At 41.9% G+C, this 21,220-nt stretch overlaps 1 protein-coding gene across 1 annotated transcript in view; it reads left to right on the top strand.

Annotated features, from left to right (window-relative positions):
* adam12a (ADAM metallopeptidase domain 12a) overlaps positions 1 to 21,220 on the top strand; it is a 73,021-nt gene that overhangs the window by 41,525 nt on the left and 10,276 nt on the right. The window contains exons 7-17 of the mRNA XM_035533227.2: positions 3,621 to 3,686; positions 4,765 to 4,836; positions 5,310 to 5,479; positions 6,264 to 6,348; positions 8,545 to 8,693; positions 15,976 to 16,153; positions 17,279 to 17,368; positions 17,517 to 17,712; positions 18,143 to 18,251; positions 18,809 to 19,007; positions 20,826 to 20,903. Of these exons, the coding sequence (XP_035389120.2) occupies positions 3,621 to 3,686; positions 4,765 to 4,836; positions 5,310 to 5,479; positions 6,264 to 6,348; positions 8,545 to 8,693; positions 15,976 to 16,153; positions 17,279 to 17,368; positions 17,517 to 17,712; positions 18,143 to 18,251; positions 18,809 to 19,007; positions 20,826 to 20,903 (1,392 nt within the window). The remainder of the gene's footprint in view (positions 1 to 3,620; positions 3,687 to 4,764; positions 4,837 to 5,309; positions 5,480 to 6,263; positions 6,349 to 8,544; positions 8,694 to 15,975; positions 16,154 to 17,278; positions 17,369 to 17,516; positions 17,713 to 18,142; positions 18,252 to 18,808; positions 19,008 to 20,825; positions 20,904 to 21,220) is intronic.

The following is a 21,220-nucleotide window of genomic DNA, read 5'->3' as shown; positions in this document are numbered from 1 at the left end:
TTGGATAGTGTCGAAGGGTTTTGGATAATGTAAGATGGTTCTGGATAATGTAGGAAGGTTCTGGAGAATGTACAGAGCTCTGACTTGTCCTGCTTTCTGTGTTCTTGTTTCCCACTGAGAACACTGAGAAATGTGATAAGAGCAGTTGTGGCACAGTTTCCTCAATTACTCACATACACAACTGTTGGTTTTCACTTCACCAAAGACATCAAGGAGCCATGGATGATAAAGGACAAAAAACAACAAACTGTCATAGCAAAATGAGCCATCAAAAAAATGTTTTTTGATGAAGTAGAAAAGACTCTCTAAGATGTCAGTGCAAGATCTCCCAAAGGTGTCCAGCTGGGTTGAGATGTGGTGACTGTGAGGGACATCATATGATTCACAGCATTTCCACCCTCATCAAACCATTCATTGACCGGTTGTGTCTTGTAGATGGGGGCACTGTCAGCCTGAAAGAGACAACTTCCAGGATAAAAATCAAATTAAAATGTCATCAGGGGATAAAGGGAAAAGTCAGAATAGTTTTGTATTGATTTGGGATAGGTAATCCTCAAAAGGATATGCCATGGTGTTTTGGCAAATATCTAACTGTGTTACTACAAGCAGTAATGTTCTGCCAAAACCCTCGTAGTTGAAGCTTCTCCCACCTAAGCCATTACAGTATATCACACACAGGGACTGCTTTTATTTTTTAAAATGGAGCACATCTTCCAAAGAGTTTTAAATCTTTCCAAGGAAACATTTTTTGCAAAGGTCACCAAATAGCCTTCTGCACTCTTGCATTTTCAATGAAATCTATTGTCACCCTTAGGTCTTACATAGTCCAGCACTGTCTATTTCAGCTGTAGTAATGTAGTCTGTCTGGAGAAAGATACAATCAAAATCAGCTAATAAGCGTCAAACTGTTTTAATCACAGTACTTTTTATAAATATGGTTCCTTTTACTATCCTATATTATATTCTATTATTATACTATCCTAAGATAATGGTTGTAGCTGTATGTGAATGCGCTCCTAATTTATCCATACAAGGTCATTTCATGGCAATATTGTATCTGTAAGTAAGACTGCAGTTTATTGTAGAGCGACACATTTCTGAACAAATTCAATCCATAATAACAATCCAATCCATAGGTTGCGATCACAGACAGCACCTCCAGTAATGGATGTGGTGGAGCTGACTGTGTGGCTGAGAACTCTGAGAACCTTTGGCTGCAGTTCTGTAGGTGAGAACGTGACCCCCAAATGGAGATAAGAGTGGCAAAGGAGGAGAGCAAGCAAGAAGGAGATTGAGAGGAGGAGGGCGGAAAATTTCATCCCAGAGGGAAAGGTGGGGAGGTGGGGTATGGTAGGGGTGTAAATAGGCATGGGGTAGGAGTGGAGATGTATGTACAGTTATTATCTAAAACCTCAGTTAACCCATAAGTCCTTAATGAGCGAATGGTGAAAATGGAAGAAAATAACAGGTTGGAAATGGCAAGGATGCATTTACATTACATTACATTTACAGCTGTTAGCAGAGTGACTTAAAATAGTATTTTGTTGTCTGTCTGGAAGAAATCCTTACACTAGTGGCATTCTGATGTCACATAAGAGAAATCTGCATGCACAACTAGATTTCGTACATTTTCAAATGGTTTGTTAAGGGTGTTCTCAAAGGGAATGGCCAGATCTTGGTGCAGGGAGGAATCAATGTGCAATATTTCTGGCTTGCTAGCATTCAGTTTCAGTTGATTCATAGTCATTCATGATGAGATGTCAGATAAGCATGTCAGATAGAGGATTTTTTGCTCCTGTTAACTTGCCCATGTTGAATATGTTAATGTTTTAAGTATTTTAATATGTCTTTGTCAATATGATGGTCACTCATTGTGCACTGACCTTGTGAGAGGTGAGAAGAAGCAGAGTCCAACTTGCTGAACTGCAATTTGCTCCTGGTCTGGCCCACGTGACAGTGAACAGGCAGGTTGCTATTGCTGTAGAAAAGTCCTGAGTCAGTTTCATGAGGCAGGCTTTGTGCTGGGTGAATGCACATTTCTTAGAAGGAGCTGGAGCTTGCTCTGATGAGTCAAAGTTAACATTATATTATCTGTCAGGAGCACAATGTACTGAAGGTCCTTTCAGAGCCAGCAATTTTCAGGCATCCGGCAGATTCAAAAATATGGCTTTACTCTTGATAAAGGATGGTGTATGCCCCTTTTCTGTCCTCCACACACACAGCCAATGGCACTGAATTCCAGGCAGGCCTCCCTAGTCCCCACAGCTACAGTTTTGGTCGAATTTATGGATGCTGAGAGCAGGAATCACAGTCACTCTTAATTCAAAGGATGTTGCTGATGTGCAAATGCTTTTATTCCAATTAAAGAGATCAATCACCAAAAGTAAGCGAAATGGTAGTTATTTAAAGCCATGGGAGACATTAGAGGTTTCTCAGCAAGAAAGAAATCGTAAGGGTTGCATTTGCCCAGAATGGACAATGTCATAGAAAGTGCACTAAAGCCAGGCATCCAGCCTGTATTCTTACAATCTGTTTCATGATGATTCTCATCCATTTTTTCCTTATCTCACAGACAGTATGCTGGGTATAGATGGCTCTATTTGCACTTTGTCCAAGTGTTGTACAGATCCTGATACTTGTAATGTAACTCCTGATCCTTGTAACTTGTAACTTTTCCTGATACTTGTAACTGTTCCCACACACCTGAATCAGCTCCAGGACACATGGAGTAGTTAAATGTATGTTAAAACTGGGAAAACACAAACTTGGGTCTACTGTGACTAGTTACACTGCTGATCAATATCTTTTTTTTTTTTATTTGCTTTTTTAAAATAAAAGTGTCTTACCTTTGTGTTGTGAGGCCTTTATAGCTCTACACATAGACAGTCCAAAAGACAGCTGTGCTCTAGATACAGAATCAGAACACAGAAGCTCAGTTCCCAGAGAATGGGCAGGGCAGAGAGCATGGGATTATTTGAAAAATAATAATTCAGAATTCTTTCTGAACTTGGAGTGACCTCATTAATCATGGGCTAATATCTGCACTCTGCCGAGTCTGCCCGTAATGTGAAGTATTAGGAATTAACACAAACCTGACATGTTCTCTTGCTTTAACTTGACATGCACTAAATGGGCATTTTATTAAATATGTCAAATAAACTGCCTTCGTAAATGATGTGCACTTACATACCATTTCCTAGAGCGTTACATATTATTTCATTATGAATTTAACATTCTCATTTAGTCCTCTTGAATCAAGTGTTCTTGTAAAATGATTGCGATGTACGACAAAGGTGATGGCCATCATGTGTCATCCATGCAAGGATATGAAGAACAATCCCAGTGAAAAACCAATTCAGTATGAAAGCTGGGATTGAAATATCCAGTGAAAAACTCTTTTGGGTTGTGGTTGTGTGCTATATTAAGTCCATTCAAGGCACTGGAAGAGTGCATGCAGCAGTTTTCTAATATGTATTCTTATTAATTCCCCTTATACTTTTTCCACCTCTCTCTCTCTCTCTCTCTCTCTCTCTCTCTCTCTCTCTCTCTCTCTCGCTCATTCTCTTTCTCCTGTTTCTTTCTATCACCCATTACTCTCCTTCATTTCTATCTTTCTGCAGCACAAGAGACATGCCCAGAGCAACACTAAATATGTAGAGCTGATTATCGTTGCAGACAACCGTGAGGTATGTCACCAAAAATATTCTTCATATGCCTCTCCCTATCAGTCAAAAGTAAATCATGTCATGCCTTTGTCAGGTTAAAAACAAAGCCATGCCCTGTACCAGCCTCTTCTTTACTGAAGATGTGAGAACACAGAAGTGCCGTTGCCACAAGGTCATTATCCCAGTGCTTGGGGTCATGTGCACTGAACTCTCATTAGGATCTAAGGGGAAGGCACTTGGGTAGCAGACGTTGGTCAGTTAATGACAACTTATTCACATGGCCCACACTGCAGATGTTGGTCAGTCGGCTGAAAGATTGTTTAAGTAGCACTTCAGGGTCATTATTCTGGATTCAGACAGGAAAAGAAGACCTCCAGCTGCAGACACTTGACCCTGACCCAATTTGTCCATTTAAAACTGACCCTAAGTAACTTTGTGCTTTTAAATGCAGTATTTGAAAAGGCTTCCTTCCAAATGTGTTCCAGCTGAAGCTCTGTGGTGCTCTGAATGATTAGTTCAACCTATTAATCCATGTTGGCAAATGTTTAGGTGCATGTCTGCTTTTAAGAGGTTTTCTACTTTGAGTCTTTGTTCTTAAAGCCTACCACTATCAGGGAATAAACTGGAGCTGTTTGGTTCTTTGAATGTCCAGCTGTGACAATCCTCCATAGTCATTATTTCTTTAGCAAGAACATAAAATCATGAATGATAATAGTAGTAACAATAATAGTCCACATATTTTTCAGAACATCGATTGTTAGTGATGTTTTTGTGGTACACTCAGCTTCTGATTAGAGTCCCAAGCCTTAATGCTCAAGCCCATAATAATACAGATCATACAGAATCAGAACAATCCTACAGAACAGCTTTTCCATGCTTTGATTCTGTGCAACTCTTTTATGTTCACTGGGCCATCGGCCCAACCATCAAGCCAGACTTGTTCTCTCTTGCCAAAACATGGGAAAGAGTCTGAACATCTGTACTGAATTGGAGCTTAGATGGAAAATCGCTTGCCTCATGTGACATCTACAAACCTCAGTGTTGAGGCCAATTTGAGTAGCGTGAAACATGCAGGTTTCTGTCCGCTTTTGGTTTTCAGTATCAGAAACAGGGCAAAGACGTGGAGAAAGTGAAACAGAGGCTGGCCGAGATTGCCAACTACGTGGACAAGGTAAACATGGCTAATATTCTTCTACGGTGGTGGTGTGCAATCACTGCTGCATCACCACACTACTAAGTAGTTTAGTGCTTTTTCCTTTTGATCACACCTGATCTGACCCATCAGCTATTCAGCAAGCTCCTCCATTCAGGGAAAACACCAAGATGCGCAGTGCCATGTAGGGCATCCAGGACTGGAACTGCAGAAACCTGATGTATAGCATTGGTTTTGGGTTGATAATGGAAACATGCCTCATGTATCCATAAAACTGAACAAAGACATGGCAAAAAACAGCAATGATGAAGCCTATTATGACTATCCTTTAACAATGTGAAAGTGTTTGGTTAATGCTTAAAAGCTAAACTATTCAATCCTCCATAGATTGGTGTATTTTTATACTAGGTGGAACGTTAACCACTGATGTTTGTGGCAAGAGTAACAAATGCTTGAGTTTTTGTTAATATCAAGCTTCACGTGCAATTCAGTTCTACAGAGCACTAAACATCCGTGTGGCACTGGTGGGCTTGGAGGTGTGGAGCGATTCAGACAAATGCATCATTACCCAGGATCCCTTCACCACACTGCACGAATTCCTGGACTGGAGGAAACTCAAGCTGTTACCACAGAAACCACATGATAATGCACAGCTCATCAGGTTAGGAAACTCCGGACATACACCGGACATACAGATGAGATATATGGCAGTAATCATTTTCAGCAATATAACTAAATTACTAAATAGTTATTGTTGCTATTTAAACTGATGCACGACAAAAGATATTAAGTAACATTTTTAGGTTTGGTACTGATCAAGCACTGCACCCAAAAACACTTAAAATGCAACTAACAAGGCAGTGGCTACAGATGACCAGCCAAAACCAGAGAGAGACATCAAACATAGGCCCATAAACAAAAAAGCAGGCACAGGGACAAAAATGGGTACAACAACTGAGAAAAACATGTAAAAGGTAGACAGCGTGCTTTTTCTTTTTGTTAATTAATTACATAAATAAAATTTGCACAAGTGAATGAGCAAAGTTGTATATATACAAGCCTAATGAGTCCATGAATGAGTGTCAGGTGTGGGTGATCATCAGTAGGGTGATCATCAGTAAGTGGAACTGGAACCAGAACTGGAGGAGCTGTATGAAAATGAGTGGCAGACCCACATCCAAGTGGAGCCTCTCAATGTTCTGTGCCAGTGGCAGTATTTTCCTGCTATGATGAGAACAGAATCAGCAAGCCCAGATGACTCGCATCATTTGTGGTGCATCTGGCCTTGTTTGGACTGTAGATGTGCATATTGGATCATTTTGTGAATATGAATGTCTGTATCTCTCTCTCTCTCTCTCTCTCTCTCTCTCTCTCTCTCTCTCTCTCTCTCTCTCTCTCTCTCTCTCTCTCTCTCTCTCTCTCTCTCTCTCTCTCTGTCTCTCTAGTGGGGTGTACTTCCAGGGTACCACAATTGGAATGGCTCCCATTATGAGTATGTGCACTGCTGAACAGTCAGGTGGCATTGTCATGGTGAGTGAGTGAGTCTTTTGTTAAGCAAAACTTATACATCATTTGCGTCAAACCTGAAAAGGTCACTTTTTGGCATTGGTCTTCCATAATTTTTCATTTTTTTTATTTCAGTACATTTTTATCTATTCCTGCTTCCATTTAATTTAGCCATAGCTAACTTAATGCATCATTACATAGAAAATTTATATTTATTCTGTGTTTCATGCTTTTATTGTCAAAGTGAAGATCTCTGTATTATTCTACTGTCCCCACCCTACTGTTCCTGCAGAAGAGGTTCTATAAAGGCCATCCAAAAATATTTGCCATAAATCACCCAAATGTATCGATTACATGAAACGTGGCTGTTTACTTCCTAATGAGGCAGAACAAACGAAGGGTCGGCAAGGGAAACATCACATCCACCAGAAAGGGAGGGAGTTCTATACCACGGCTCTGGGAGTGATTAGCAACTGAGACTCCAGCTTTGGAATGGAATCCTGCCTTGGTTCAGACTCCAGCCCTTTATTAGGTCATTAAAACTCATCTAGAACAGACTTGCCACTCTGGAATGGCTCTGGAACCCCTCTCTCTGGTCACATCACCATTCCAGAATGTCCCATCTAGTTGTGGCTTTTGTGCCTGGTGCAGAGGCTAAGGCCATGACAGGGTGATTAAAGATCTGAATGGCATGTCCAGACGTTGAGCGATGGTTCTGCCGGCCTCCTCCATTGTGGATCAGCATGGCTCCACACAACCATTAGTCTCAGTCTCCCATACTTCTCCTCCTGCTGCCTGCAGGAAACTGGAGCGATCTCTGGGGCCGTAAGGAAGGAGACTGAATACATAGACCCAAACAGTGATGAATCTGTTGCTCCTATTGGCCAACAAACGAAATTAAGAAGGCATTATTCACAGACCCCGATGATATCAAATGTTTATGCTATATGTTTTTTACATTAGCTCATTCAGTAAATGGTTTATAAAAATCTGTTTTATTCATTCACTAACTCTCTGCAGACCAGTTCCCTGACAAATGTTTGTTTTTCCACTTAATTGTATGGCACATCTGCTAATATAAACAATATTTAACCAAAGCATTTGATCTGTCAATCTCAAAAGCTTTGAGCACTTTTTAATCATGTAGATTTCTGAATGAATAGATCCTATAGTGAGATCTGGTATTCCTTTCTTTTTTTAAACAAAAAACAGACACAGCATGTTACACTACTCTGCCTTAATTAAATAAATGAATGAATGATCAGGGTCAGTGATAAAGAGTATACCAATTTCTGAGATTATTAGGGTCAGGTTTTCCAATCAGTTTCACTTGCCCTTCCATATATATGTTGTATACACTGTGCTTTTTTGCACTGTGCTTTTTTGTATTTTTCTCTTTCTCTCTCTCTCTCTTAGTTCCATTTTATAATCAGTGTGTCTGTGCAAAGGTCAGTTGTTTTAGTGAAGTTATCATTTAACATCCTCATTTCAATGAGCAGCACATTTGCTGTGTTCTAGCTGCCTGAGGTCTGGTGTCTGCTCATGTACATGCGCGCGTGCACACACACACACACACACACACGCGCTCGCATGCGTGCACCTCTAACGCTGCCACATGCAAGCATGCCTGTATGCACACAGCTCTAACATTGCCATATGTTTAGAAAAGTGTACCCACTTTAACCCAAGTGTACCTATGAACGTGCTCCTCAGAGTCCACCTCAGAGCACTGTTAAATGGTTTAACAGCTTTCAGAGGGGAAGACTTTAATACATTTGGTCTTGGCAGTGTTTGAGCAATTAGGTAAACCGCGCAAGTCCTGACTTATGCTCCAATAATGGTTTTGTGGACAAGCAATTACACAGGCTGTTGATGTCTGTGCCTTATTGATTAGTTCTCTCATGTGAAACAACACTTTTCTATTTTCTATGATAGAAAAACAAATGCACATGTGATGATGTTGGTAAGAATCTAATCTTTGGAGGGCAGCTAGAGTGTAATCGACCCTGACCCCTCTGCCATGGCAAATACTGCTAAGTAATTGGCTTTACTTGTTTGGAAATGAAATTGATGGGTTTTATGAAAGCGTGCTGCTGCTGGTTGCAGTGCCATGCTGTGAAGTTGCGGATTTATATGGGAGCATGTGTGCATGCAATTAACGAGAACCCTCACTTTATCTTTTCCTTGCTATTGCTTCTTCTTTTTTTCTCTTATTCTCAGGACCACTCTGACAACCCCCTGGGAGCTGCTGTTACTTTGGCCCATGAGCTGGGACACAACTTTGGAATGAACCATGACACACCAGAGCGTGGGTGTGGTTGCAGGGTGACAGCAGACAGAGGTGGCTGCATTATGACTCCTTCTACTGGGTAAGCCACTCTAAAGCTGTGTTTCCAGTCCTCTGGGACACCCCAATATGCATTTTACCTCCATCCAAGCTCCCAGCTTTTGGTTCAGGAGTGTTGAGAGCTTGCATACACCAATATGGAAGAGCTCATTAATCATTAATGAAATAAGATGGTAAAACTGGAAAATTAATAAATTAATTAAAACAAAAATACTGCTATATATACATCATGGTTTACAACCAAATAGAGATACATACAGAATGCATTGAACAGTCCAATACAAAGGAAAATATAAGAATACACTTTGATACAGCTCTTCAGATAGTTTACAGCTCGTCTTGAACCACACCCCGTCAAGAGTCAGGGAACACACACCACAAAGCTCTTTCCAATACTAGCACCCAGACAGTAAAATTAATTCCTTTTTCTCTTCAGATGTAGATTGTAGTCACCTCTTTTAGAAGCACTTGAATGATCCCTTGCCACTTCAAGGCACTTGATTAATCATTAATCCTGCATTTATTTCTCCTTGTCTCACCATTCCAGTGGGTGCTCATATCTTTTTTCTCACATTCAGGTCTTCTATCAGAGGCCTGGGAATTTGAGGGTGCAGTGTACTATTTTTGGACTCTAGAATTGCACTCTTCTGGACTGAGAGTGATGCTTGTATTTCTGGGATCTGTTGAAGCCACTGGGAAAACCTTGGTGATATCTGTGGATTTCCTCTTGCAGTCCCTGATATTTCTCCAGCTAGTCATTGATGTTTCCATCACTTGGAACTGCCACATCTACATTGCATAACACTCCTGTTCTTTGTATGTAATCTACTGTCAGTGTGTCTGATTGTTGTACCACTACCTGCTTATGTGTCTAATCTGGAGGTACTACAGGATCTCAGCCTTGGGAATCTCAACCACTCTCTATGGTTCCTCACATTTGGACTTGTGGCTGTCCAACTTGTACACCATGCATATGTTCCTAAATGCGGCCACGTGGTTCTCTCAGAGGCTTTTGCACAGTATGTACCTTGGGTCTTGTCTGGTGTGATGCACACCAGCTTCAATCAACCTGGTGATTAGTGCTTGTTCTTGTGCTGCCAAGTTTAGTGGCTAGGGGCTTGTCGCTAATTGGTAATCAAAACTGCAGCCATGCCTTCAGACCATACAAATGTTCTTCAAAATAGCCAAAAGGCAGGTCTTATTTTTATAAAATTATGCACTTCTTAGTATATTTTATGTGCATTACATAGCCCCTAATCAACCATCTTCTTTACTCACTTGTTTGAGCAAGGTATTGTGCAGGCAAACTAAAGTTAAATGCTAAGAATGCTACCTAAATGATGGCAACTTGATAGTTTGCTAGCAATGTTAACACTGTGTAGTGTCTGCCAGCATATACAGCCATGTAAATGTTGCTATGGTGAAACTGCCCCCAGTATACAGTCCTAATAACTTTGTGATAGTTTGGTCTTGCTGTGCATGAAGGGCATGTGTAGACGTCTACTACAAGTATAACTGCTTCAGTTTGGCTGACTGCTGCAGATCAAATACCTGCTGCGATTCCAGTATGTGGTGCAGTTCCAGTGATGGTTTTGGTTCCAGTGACTGCTTCAGTTCTGCTGACTGCTTTGGCTCTGCTTACTGCTGCATTTTTGTATTTCCACCGACTACTGCGGTACACATCCAGTGGCTGGTAACCAATTAGGTTCATTCTGCCTTCAGAACAGTTTTAATTAGTGATTTTGCACATTAACTGATTAGCGTCACTACGCTGCCATGTCCAGCTGTTGGTAGGACATCAGCCACCTCTGCTTATCAGCTCATCTTCGGATGCCCTTGCTTAGATGTATTCATGGATGTTTTGTGTCTCAGGGTTCCTGTGGAGATTCCCTGGGTGTTTTCATCTTGTGCTAGATCAATTCTGTCCGTCCCTCTTTTTTCCCCTCATTTTATGATCAGCTGCTATATTATTGTGTGTGCGTGTGCGTGTGCGTGTGCGTGTGTGTGTGTGTGTGTGTGTGTGTGTGTGTGTGTGTGTGTAAAATAAACTTAGTATTTTCCTTCATTGTATTCTTTTTGTTGTAAACTGATATGTCCAATTTACATAATTAGAAAAACAGATCACTGGTATCATGCCATAGATACATAGAATTGTGCATTGTGTGCATAGCTATGACATTCCAATCCATGTTCTTTGGTTGTGTAGCCCAGTGGCGGCAGGCACAAAGGAAATACAAAGGGTCCAAGTACATATCTTTTGTTAACACTACACAGAAAAACATGCATATCTGAGGCATGGTCACCAAGAATAACAATGTACTATCTGTCAGTTAAATGAATAGAAAAATAATTTAATCTGAAAGTGTAGCCCACGTTCAAGCATATTTAGGTATATATTGTGATCTGTGGTGTTAAAAGCAGCAATAAAACATCATTCTGTACAGTATTTAGTTTCAGACCATTAACTTCCTTGACTGATGTCATTTCAATACTGTGAGCATTTGAAACCAGACTTTCAAAAACAGATTTTCACATTCTGAAAATGGTGATTATCATTCAAATTTTCATGTAACAATTTTAGTGCTATATTTTCTAGTATTTAGTATTTCCCAGATTATGTTTCTGGACTGACTACAGCAATTTAAGTTCAGATTAAAAAAAATGCTAGTTTCTAATGAGCAGTTTGTGAAAGTCCTCTCTGAAAAATAAACCAGGCATCAAGACCAGGGCACATGCAGTGGAGCTGATATTCTATGAGGCAGTTAGTGCAGTAGACTAAAGGAATCCAGCCATTTCACAATGATTTGTATACGCAAGATAAAAGTCAACAATTTTCTCATACTTGGAATCCTCACAATGTTCACCCCCTAAGGATTTAGGTCAGAAGATTTAGGTCAGCATTCTCCTAGATGATAGAAATCTAGAATTAGTACTGATGAGTGAACTTTCTGCTGCCTGTTAGTACAGGAAGATTTTATTCCTGCTGATCCATAATCGTTGTTCTGCTGTGTCAAGATCAAACTGAGGCCATGAAGTCATTGCTGCCAGCCACATAGTCGTTCTGTGAAGGAAACATTCACACCAAAATAAATAAATAAACCCCATTAAACTCAGCTACTATTTTTATTGTCAGAAGCCATTAATAATAGTACTTTGGCTCATTGCCTTGACACTAGTTGACCAACAACCCAAAATAAAGCGTGGTCACTCCGTCAGAATTAAAACCATCAAATGTTAATATTTGGACGCATAAAGTGTGTTGCTAATTTGTTACTTTTCATGCATGGGAGTGAGTGTAAAATGTAGAATATGGTCATTTACAGTTAAGCTCAGACAGTCAGCAGCTGTTCACTCTGTCTGGTAGCACTGTGGTGAAAATAGTTCAGTACTGCATATATATTATTATATAATATATATAATATATTATTGTCAAGTCTGGCTTGTTTATGGCATAATTAAGGGGGTCACTTATGTCATATATTTGAATGGATCACTAAGGGGAGAGGATGTGTGTAAATAGACGATGGATATTAAACACATGTGTATGAAAGCAGAATGCAACCACAGTGCCCTTTTTAATCGCCCCTTGGTATTTGTAAGCAGTAGCACATAATAACTATGGAAAGTAAGCAATGTCATCAAAGTAGTTTGTAAAAAACAAAAATTAAGTGCTCCTATCAGTAAAGCAGGTAACATATGCATTTATATTTATATATGGACTTGGTTGGTGTCCTTTTTCTGGATTTAAAAACAGGTTAATATGCCTTCCAGATCTGCCTCTAGACAGTTTCACTCTCCCCAGACAGAAATCAGCAGACGGAGATTAGGATACTTCTGGCCTTGCGTGTTTCAAGATATTAACCATCCGTGAGTCAGTTTGCAAGACGTTCAGCATGTCGGAATTGGCATGATAAAGCCTAAGAATTAACTAATGAACTAGTGAACCTATGAACAAAATAAATAAATATGTGTGCTCTGCCAAGTAGCTCAGTCAGTTATAACACAGTGTCGCAGTGTTTTACAACCGGGCTTTGTGCCATTTGCAGTATATATGTGGAGATCCACAACAGTACACAACATTGGCTGTGTACCTCAGTGGGTGGGAGTAAGGATGGGGTTCCCCTCTCACTGTGGGGAATGCTGGAGTTCAGTGGGTTGAGTAGCCAGACGAACTGTAATTTCTCCTCCATAAGTGCCTGGAGCTGTTTAATGATGCTCGTTCCAAAAGATAAAGTGGCTGGCTCGCCAGGCTTCAGAGCAAAGTATGTGTTAGCCTTCAAACTCCTAGAACCGGTGCCACTGTTGCATTTCTCTGTATAATGGTGATGTTGAGTTGCCTCAGGTGGTTTCCTGCACGGGTACTGATGCCGCACACGCTGGCAGACTGTGTTCTGAAACTGTACACGTCTCTGCACATTTGGCTTGGTCTGTGTCTACCGAGAACACATTACCACCACCCTCGACTGTGAGCGCGTGATACTGTGAAGTCTTCGCTGTACTGAAAGTGGAAGCCAACACAGAAAGTGGAGAAAATAGCAAAAGAGAGACAAGGGAGCTTGCTGGCGGATCAGCCAGGTGGAGGAGAGGGTGTCATGAATATTCTTTTATATTTAAAGTGGGAGGAGCTGTCACAGTTACCAGATAAATATTTCAGCAGCTCTAAGCTTCTTGGCCTGTGCTGTTTGGTACACCATGAGTCTCTGACATGAGCATCAGGGAGAAGGTTGGAGGAGGAAGAGGAGGAGTTCACAGAGTGTCTGTTCTGTGATCCAGGATGCCTGACAGCAGTTTCTCTCTGCTGCTGAACTACAGGTGCTGCTGTACTGCATTTACTATTAAACAGTGTTCCAGCTAGGTGTAAGAGGGCCAATGCATGCTATGTGATGATGCAAAATTGGGATATTAAATGAATAGTTAAAATGGTGTATTTATAAATGAAGTGATCATTTAAGAGTGTTGAATTTGTGTTGTAGGATTAAGTCGGCATTTATATATGACTCTTTAATTATTAAGGTCTGTTAGTAATATGGTTCCCATTCTGTTTTCATTGATTTCTCACAGAAAACTGGGTCAAGATCAATGTTTGTGAGATGCTGTGTGGTAGGCAGAGGAGCGGGAATCACTAACACACACACACACGAAAACATGCACACATCAGTGATTATGCAGGCATAGTGTAGGTATCCGTGTGTGTGTGTGTGTGTGTGTGTGTGTGTGTCAGTATATTGCGTACATAAGAATCACTTTAAAAAAATACATTGAAAATAAAGTTCAGGGTTCAGATTAGTTGTAAGTACTATTTATTTAGATTAATTAATACTGTATGTAACACTGCAAAAGAAATTAAGTAATGGGAACAATCAACTGATATAAGATGTGAGAAGGAACAAGATAAGAGGAGATATTGACAACGATGTGTGCGCGTGTGTGTGCGCGCGTGTGTGTGCGCGTGTGTGTGTGTGTGCGTGCGTGTGTGCTATTATTCTGTGATGCATGCAAATAACAATAGCTGTCAGTCCATAAGGCCCAAATGGAGCCTTTTTAAGTCCCATGGTGGCTTCCAGGGTGATGGTTGTGTGGACTGCGGTCTTTGCCATGTGGTATTTGAGAAAACCAGCGTGAGGGGAACAGTGGGTCGTGAGCTGTTTATTACTCCAACGTCCAGAATTAGCTTAAAGCTGTATTTAACCTGCCAGTCTTGCTTTGTCGGTAGAGATATGAGAGGCCATCCATCTGTACCATGGGCCAGAACCTGTCAGTGGCTCCATCTTGGCAAAACCATTCTTTTCCAGTGAAAGCTCACTGATGTACGTAATACCGACCTGCATTTCTTTATGCACGCTAAATCAGCATTTCTCAAAGTGCCGTATTGTTCCAAACTGCTGTCCCTGCTACGACAGAGGGCAGCCCAGTGGTAGCTCTCGCTGTCCTCGTCAGCAAGCAAAACCAAAAATGGTAAGTGGGTGTCACTTTTTATGTGCACAAAGAAAGGTGAAATGAGTGTTCGTGATCTTTGTGATCTTTGTTTGTCCCAAAAAAGGCTTGGGAGGGGGATGGGTGAATTTTTTTTTTTCTTCCTCCAATAGGGGGGCATGAACCACTGATTTACAATATTGACAATGTTAAACATAACATAATGTTGGAGATCTGTCTTCATAACAACAGTCAGCAGTAAGATGCCTTTAGTTATTTAAAGAATTTCTCATTTTCACACGTTCACCACACTGTATGTGAGCAAGTTTTGTCAGTTGGTGTCTTTTTCTAGTGAGAATCTAGTGATTCACACACTCCTGAATTTTCTGTTCAGAAGGACTTTGATATTCATGGAAGACCTGTGGAACTCTCGTGAGCTCCTTTTCTGGATGGCTGCAGGCATTGTGTGCGTGTCTATGCGTTTGGGGTAGTCTCTACATTGACTTTCATATCAATCTCTTTCTCGTGTCTTGCAGTGATGTAGGAGTATGTGTGTGTCCTAGCAATACCTTGTAAGCCCTTGTTTGTGATTGTTATTCTACAAGGCAGTTGTGTGTAGCATATGAAGCTTATAACACTGAAGCCTTCCACAGTTTCCCAGGTTTAAGTCTCCAGCTGTCTACCAATGCATTAGTCTGCCTTTGCTTTTGTACAGGACTGGTTTATCGCGCTCTCATTCTCTTTATCTCTCACACGCATGCACACAAATACATTACAGCAAAACTACTGCCAGGGGAAACAGCAAGCTCCGACTGCGCCACTCTAGCTGGTGAGAGAGTTCATGCTTCAGTCCAATCTCACGACTCAGCAGCACAATGACATCACACCGCTGGCATGGCCGCTGCGGTTTGATTGGTTAATTGATTAGTGCATAGGTCAAGTGACATGAGGAGAGTGGGGTGAGCAGAGCTTAACGACAGGGACAGTGTGAGGAATGATGCCTCCTCCTCCCTCCCTGCTCAGCGCTCGCTAACTTCCTCTTTTCTTCTCACAGATTTACGAGCTGATTACATTAAGATTTCCTCTTCTTCTTATCTTCCTCCTGCTCCTGCTCTCCACCCCTCTCTCTCTCTCTCTCTCTCTCTCTCTCTCTCTCTGTCTTTTTCATCTCTTTTACTCTCTCTTTTCTCTTTATCAATTACATTCAATAATAGCAATAACCGTATTTAGCGATTGCACGGCTATAGTAATAACATTTAACTGATGCATTAAGAAATTAATGAAGGGTTCATTTTAATATTAGATTTTATCTTTCTGCTGTTAAATGGTTGAAACTTCAATAAAGTATGAAAAGTGAAAAGTCCTTTCTCTCTTGCTCTCTCTGTGTGCAGATACCCATTCCCAACTGTCTTCAGTTCATGCAGTAAGAAGGACCTGCAGGTCAGTCTGGAGAAGGGGGTGGGGATGTGTCTCTTCAACATGCCGGAGGTCAAAGTGCTCTACGGAGGGCAGAAGTGTGGCAACGGATACGTGGAGGAGGGAGAGGAATGTGACTGTGGTGATCTGGAGGTACATATGAGTGGTGGGAGTATGCATTTCTAGTGAGGAACTTGGCATGAAAATGCATAGCTGTCTTATTCGTTCTCTCTCTAAAAGGGTAAAGTATGGAGAAGTGAAAACCTGTGTGTGTGTGTGTGTGTGTGTGTGTGTGTGTGTGTGTGTGTGTGTGTGTGTGTGTGCTGAATTAATTTTAATATCTGTGTCCACTTGTGCTTTGACGCGAGTGTCTGAAATGGACATCGTGTGTGTGTGTGTGCTCACTCACTTGTTCATGTTACACACCCGCCTGAACTCTCACTACACTCTGTCACTCCGAACGTTCTCACTTCAAACGTTCCCACTCCAAACGTTCCCTCGGCATGAGTAATGGATCATTAGTCTTATCATCCAAACCCATGACAAGTGGCATAAACGAACACTTCATACGGATGTTTTCCCACCGACCACATTGAGAGGGAAACCCAGACATGGGAGCCTTCTGCCCAGGCACATGTATGGAGCAAGACCAAGTTCCCTGGGGGGGCCCAGAGCGCTTTGAAGCACCTCACAAAACACCCCCATTAGTGACACAGTCCTGAAGCCATTTCATTGATCCCAATGTTTGTTTATTGATGACAACTCACTGTGTAATGAGAACTTATTGGAGTAAATGTGAGTGTATGCGTGTGTGGGTCAATGGTTGGTGGGTGTGGTGAGTGCAAGAACAATACCGACCTGTCAATGCTGTTAAAATTAATTTGTTTATGCTATATCCATAAATTGTTTAAAATGAGTCAGTATGCCATGACTGGAAGGCTAATAAGTCTCTGAGAGGTTCTGTACACTCCCACACACATTAGGAGCAACTCAGATCTTGGCTAGTTTTTGGTAAGATCTTTATATTTCCAGTTCTGTCTCCTAAACCCAGTCATTGCTTCAGGTTTAACAACAGGCTCTGGGTCCATTAAGGTTCCCCACTTCCTGTCGGATAAATCACATAATCCTGCTGTGACGGAACAAGGGCATAATTTAAATAAGTCGAGTCGCTGTACAAGGAGTAGCTGGAAGAACCTTCCTGTGTGTGTGCACGCATATATATATATATGAGAGAGCATTATTGCTTTTATCTCCCTGTCTGTCTGTCTGTCTCTGTAGGAATGTATGAACCCCTGCTGTAATGCCAGTACATGCACTCTGAAGGAGAGTGCAGTGTGCGCTCACGGCCAGTGCTGTGAAGATTGTCAGGTAAGACACTCGCTATTAAGAGATTTTCCTAAGCTTAAGCATTTGTCATTTTTCTGTTTAAAAGGACAAAAAGTGACACAGTATGTGACAAAAGACACTGTTTGTCCAGGGGTTCTTTGTATGTGTATTTGTGTATGTGCACTTCCAGCTGAAGCCGGCAGGTACTCCGTGCCGGGAGTCCAGTAATTCATGCGACTTGCCAGAGTTCTGCACCGGCTCAGACCCTCACTGCCCTGCTAACGTCTACCTGCATGATGGCCACGCCTGCCACAGTGTGGATGGGCACTGCTACAACGGCATCTGCCAAACACACGAACAGCAGTGCATTACTCTCTGGGGTCAGGGTGAGTTACAATACCACCTACAGGTCTGTAGGAACATCAACTTTGGACGGCGGTTCCTTCAACCTGATGATGGATGATATTTACAAAGCTAAAATGACAAAATGTTGAAGTTTCTTGAACATTATGCCAAGGTTTTCCAGTGGCTTTTTATTACTAGAGTGTCAGAGACAGACTTGGAGTGTTGTGTTAACTCACCACAACTCAACCTGCCAACATGAACAAAACTGTGTGAAAGGTTTGAAATGTTTATGTAGAATTCCATGCAGATTTAACCTTTTCACTATTATTTCATTATTATTTCATTTTATTATTTCATTATTAATATTTCCAAATGAAATCAGGTTGCATAGAGCTGAGGGGGATGTGGGTGCACGCTTATGTATGTTTGTTTGTGTGTGTGTGTGTGTGTGTGTGTGTGTGTGTCCTGTAGGTGCAAAGCCAGCTCCAGGTATTTGTTTCGAGAGGGTGAACTCGGCAGGGGACCCATATGGGAACTGTGGGAAAGACTCCAAAGGATCATTCGTTAAGTGTGAAGCTCGGTGAGTTGTATTTTCTCAGACTAATGGTAAACATGTGATATCATTTTCTTTGTCTCATCCAAAAAAAAAAAAAAAAAAAACACTTTCACACATGACCCTACAAATTCTTATACAGAGAAGATATTATTGAAATGTGAAAAACGGTACAATCTAAAAAGGACCACTGGAAGTGCCCTTACAATTTACATAAACAGGAAGCACTTGTTCAGTTGGACTGAGATTGGCAGGCACTTCAAGTATTTCAGTGACAATGTCCTGATTGATGTAATTGCACTAATTATTGGAGTGGATGGGGGGGGGGGGGGGGGGAGAGAGAGAGAGAGAGAGAGAGAGAGAGAGAGAGAGAGAGAGAGAGAGAGAGAGAGAGAGAGAGAGAGAGAGAGAGAGAGAGAGAGAGAGAGAGAGAGAGAGAGAGAGAGAGAGAGAGAGAGAGAGAGAGAGAGAGAGAGAGAGAGAGAGAGAAGACTTTTTGTAAAGAGGTAATCAACTAGTCAACTAGTGTCAGCTGTCCTATCTCATTAATCAATAACATAAATCAATGTCATGTTATTTTCTAGAGATGCCAAATGTGGGAAGATCCAGTGTCAAGGTGGTGCTAACCGACCAGTGATTGGCACAAATGCAGTTTCCATAGAGACCAACATTCCCCTGCAGGAGGGTGGGCGGATCCTGTGCCGGGGAACACACGTGTACCTGGGCGACGATATGCCCGACCCAGGTCTGGTCCTCACCGGGACAAAGTGTGGTGAGAACATGGTAAGAGTTCTGCTCCTTTGGTCTTTCTGCTACTCTTGCAACATGCAAGCTCGCTAAAGACAACAGCAACTGCAGGGTACTCAAGTAAGGGAAGGATATGTTTAGAATATGGGGGCCAAAACCTGCTCCTGCTTATCTGTTATCTGAGTTAATTATCTCTAATCTAGCACATCTGGAGCTAATGTTTAGGTCCTGTTAAAGACGTTCATGACCTAAATTAGGCGAAGTAGTTTAGAGTTGGAAATAAGCACAGCAAATCCCCATGCAAACCTTGGGCATGCATGATTTGGAACCATACATTTCATTCAGCTTTTTGCTTTATATTAAAACTTAATGTTTTGCATGATATGAACCTGACAAGCAGATGGGAGGATGACCAGTGTTTTACAGCCCTGGTGGTTCAAAGTGCCCTGGGGCTGTGGAATGAGTCTCAAGGCCACTCCCTCGAGCTTCTGGATCAGGACGTTAGCGTAAAAGTAGTCCAAGTCGAGGTATAATTAACCCATAATACCTTCATGTGGTGACAATCTATAGTTCACACCAGTAATTCAAATACATACCACTGTTAACAGGCAACCTGGGATAGAGTGGTCAGATAGTAATAGTATTTACTGGTGAGAGTGGAAGGATGTGTTACATACTATATGATGTTTGTTTGTGTGTGTGTGTGTGTGTGTGCGCATGCTTTTTTGTTTATGTTGATGTAGTCTGTGCATTTCTTTAAATATATTTTATAGGTCTCTATGTCCTTGTGTGTGTATGATTTATTTATTGAGGAAGTGAGTATGTGTCATGACTTTACATGTGCTTGTGTGCGTCTTTGTGACACACTGAGATATTAATAAGGGTAACAGTGGCCTCATCATCCATAACAGTGAGCAAGAACAATGCAAAAATACCCTTACAACACCCTATTATTCAAATATGGTTTTCCGGGGGTGTGTGTGTGTGTCAGACCTACTGCAAGCTCTTAGTTATTCCACCAAACACTAAGAAACTCCCAATTACACAAAATAACTTGCCAGTCTTCCAAACATCCTCCTCGCTCATCCCCCTCTGGTGTTCCTTCTCCATGATTACTTTTGGAATAATCGCGTTCCTAAATCTCATTATATGTGAGTGGAGTGGAGCCGGTCCCACAATACCAGCCACTGTTTCACTGGAAAAATCCAGTTTCACTGGAAAAGTTTAAGATGATTGAGTTCGGCCCTGCACTTGTGAAAAGTGTGAAGCTGCTAACTCACTCGCTCACTTGGTCGCTAACTCACTACCCCACTTGCACACTTAGGTGCTAACTCACTCACTCACCCGAGCACTCACTCGCTCACTTGGTCGCTAGCTCACTACCCCACTTGCACACTTAGGTGCTAACTCACTCACTCACCCGAGCACTCACTCGCTCACTTGGTCGCTAGCTCACTACCCCACTTGCACACTTAGGTGCTAACTCACTCACTCGCTCACTTGGTCGCTAGCTCACTACCCCACTTGCACACTTAGGTGCTAACTCACTCACTCACTCACCCGAGCACTCACTCGCTCACTTGACCGCTAGCTCACTACCCCACTTGCACACTTAGGTGCTAACTCACTCACTCACTCACCCGAGCACTCACTCGCTCACTTGACCGCTAGCTCACTACCCCACTTGCACACTTAGGTGCTAACTCACTCACTCACTCACCCGAGCACTCACTCGCTCACTTGACCGTTAGCTCGGTCACTTTCCTACCCACTCATTCACGCGCTTATCCCATCTCTCGGTCTCTGTGGTTGCACTCACTGTCTTATCTCCTTTCTCTCTGACTCTCTCTGTAGATGTGCCTGAATCGTCAGTGTCAGAACATCAGTGCATTCGGGGTCTATGAGTGCTCGGCCAAATGCAGCAGACGTGGGGTGAGCTGCTCCCTTTTTTCTATCTTATTCACAGGCAAGCCCTCGCTCACACAGTTCATCTGCTGGAAATCCATCTCCTATCTTACCACTGCCCTGAGCGGCTTCCTGCGCACCTCTAACCTTCTTCTGAAAAACCATCTTAAAGAACGGCACGTACAACCCCAGTAGCTTGACATGTCATGAAATAGGAAATACATAAGGACATGCATTCATCAGGACACATACGACAGCTGCTCCATTATTCATCAAGTCCTGGCTTCTGAGCTATGCAAGACTGTTACTGACATTAGAAAATGCCTATGAAACATTAAATAGTT

The sequence above is a fragment of the Electrophorus electricus genome, chromosome 15, assembly GCF_041902795.1.
Source record: "Electrophorus electricus isolate QZ-2024a chromosome 15, ASM4190279v1, whole genome shotgun sequence".
Taxonomy (NCBI): Eukaryota; Metazoa; Chordata; class Actinopteri; order Gymnotiformes; family Gymnotidae; genus Electrophorus; species Electrophorus electricus.
This window is presented reverse-complemented; position numbering and strand designations above follow the sequence as displayed.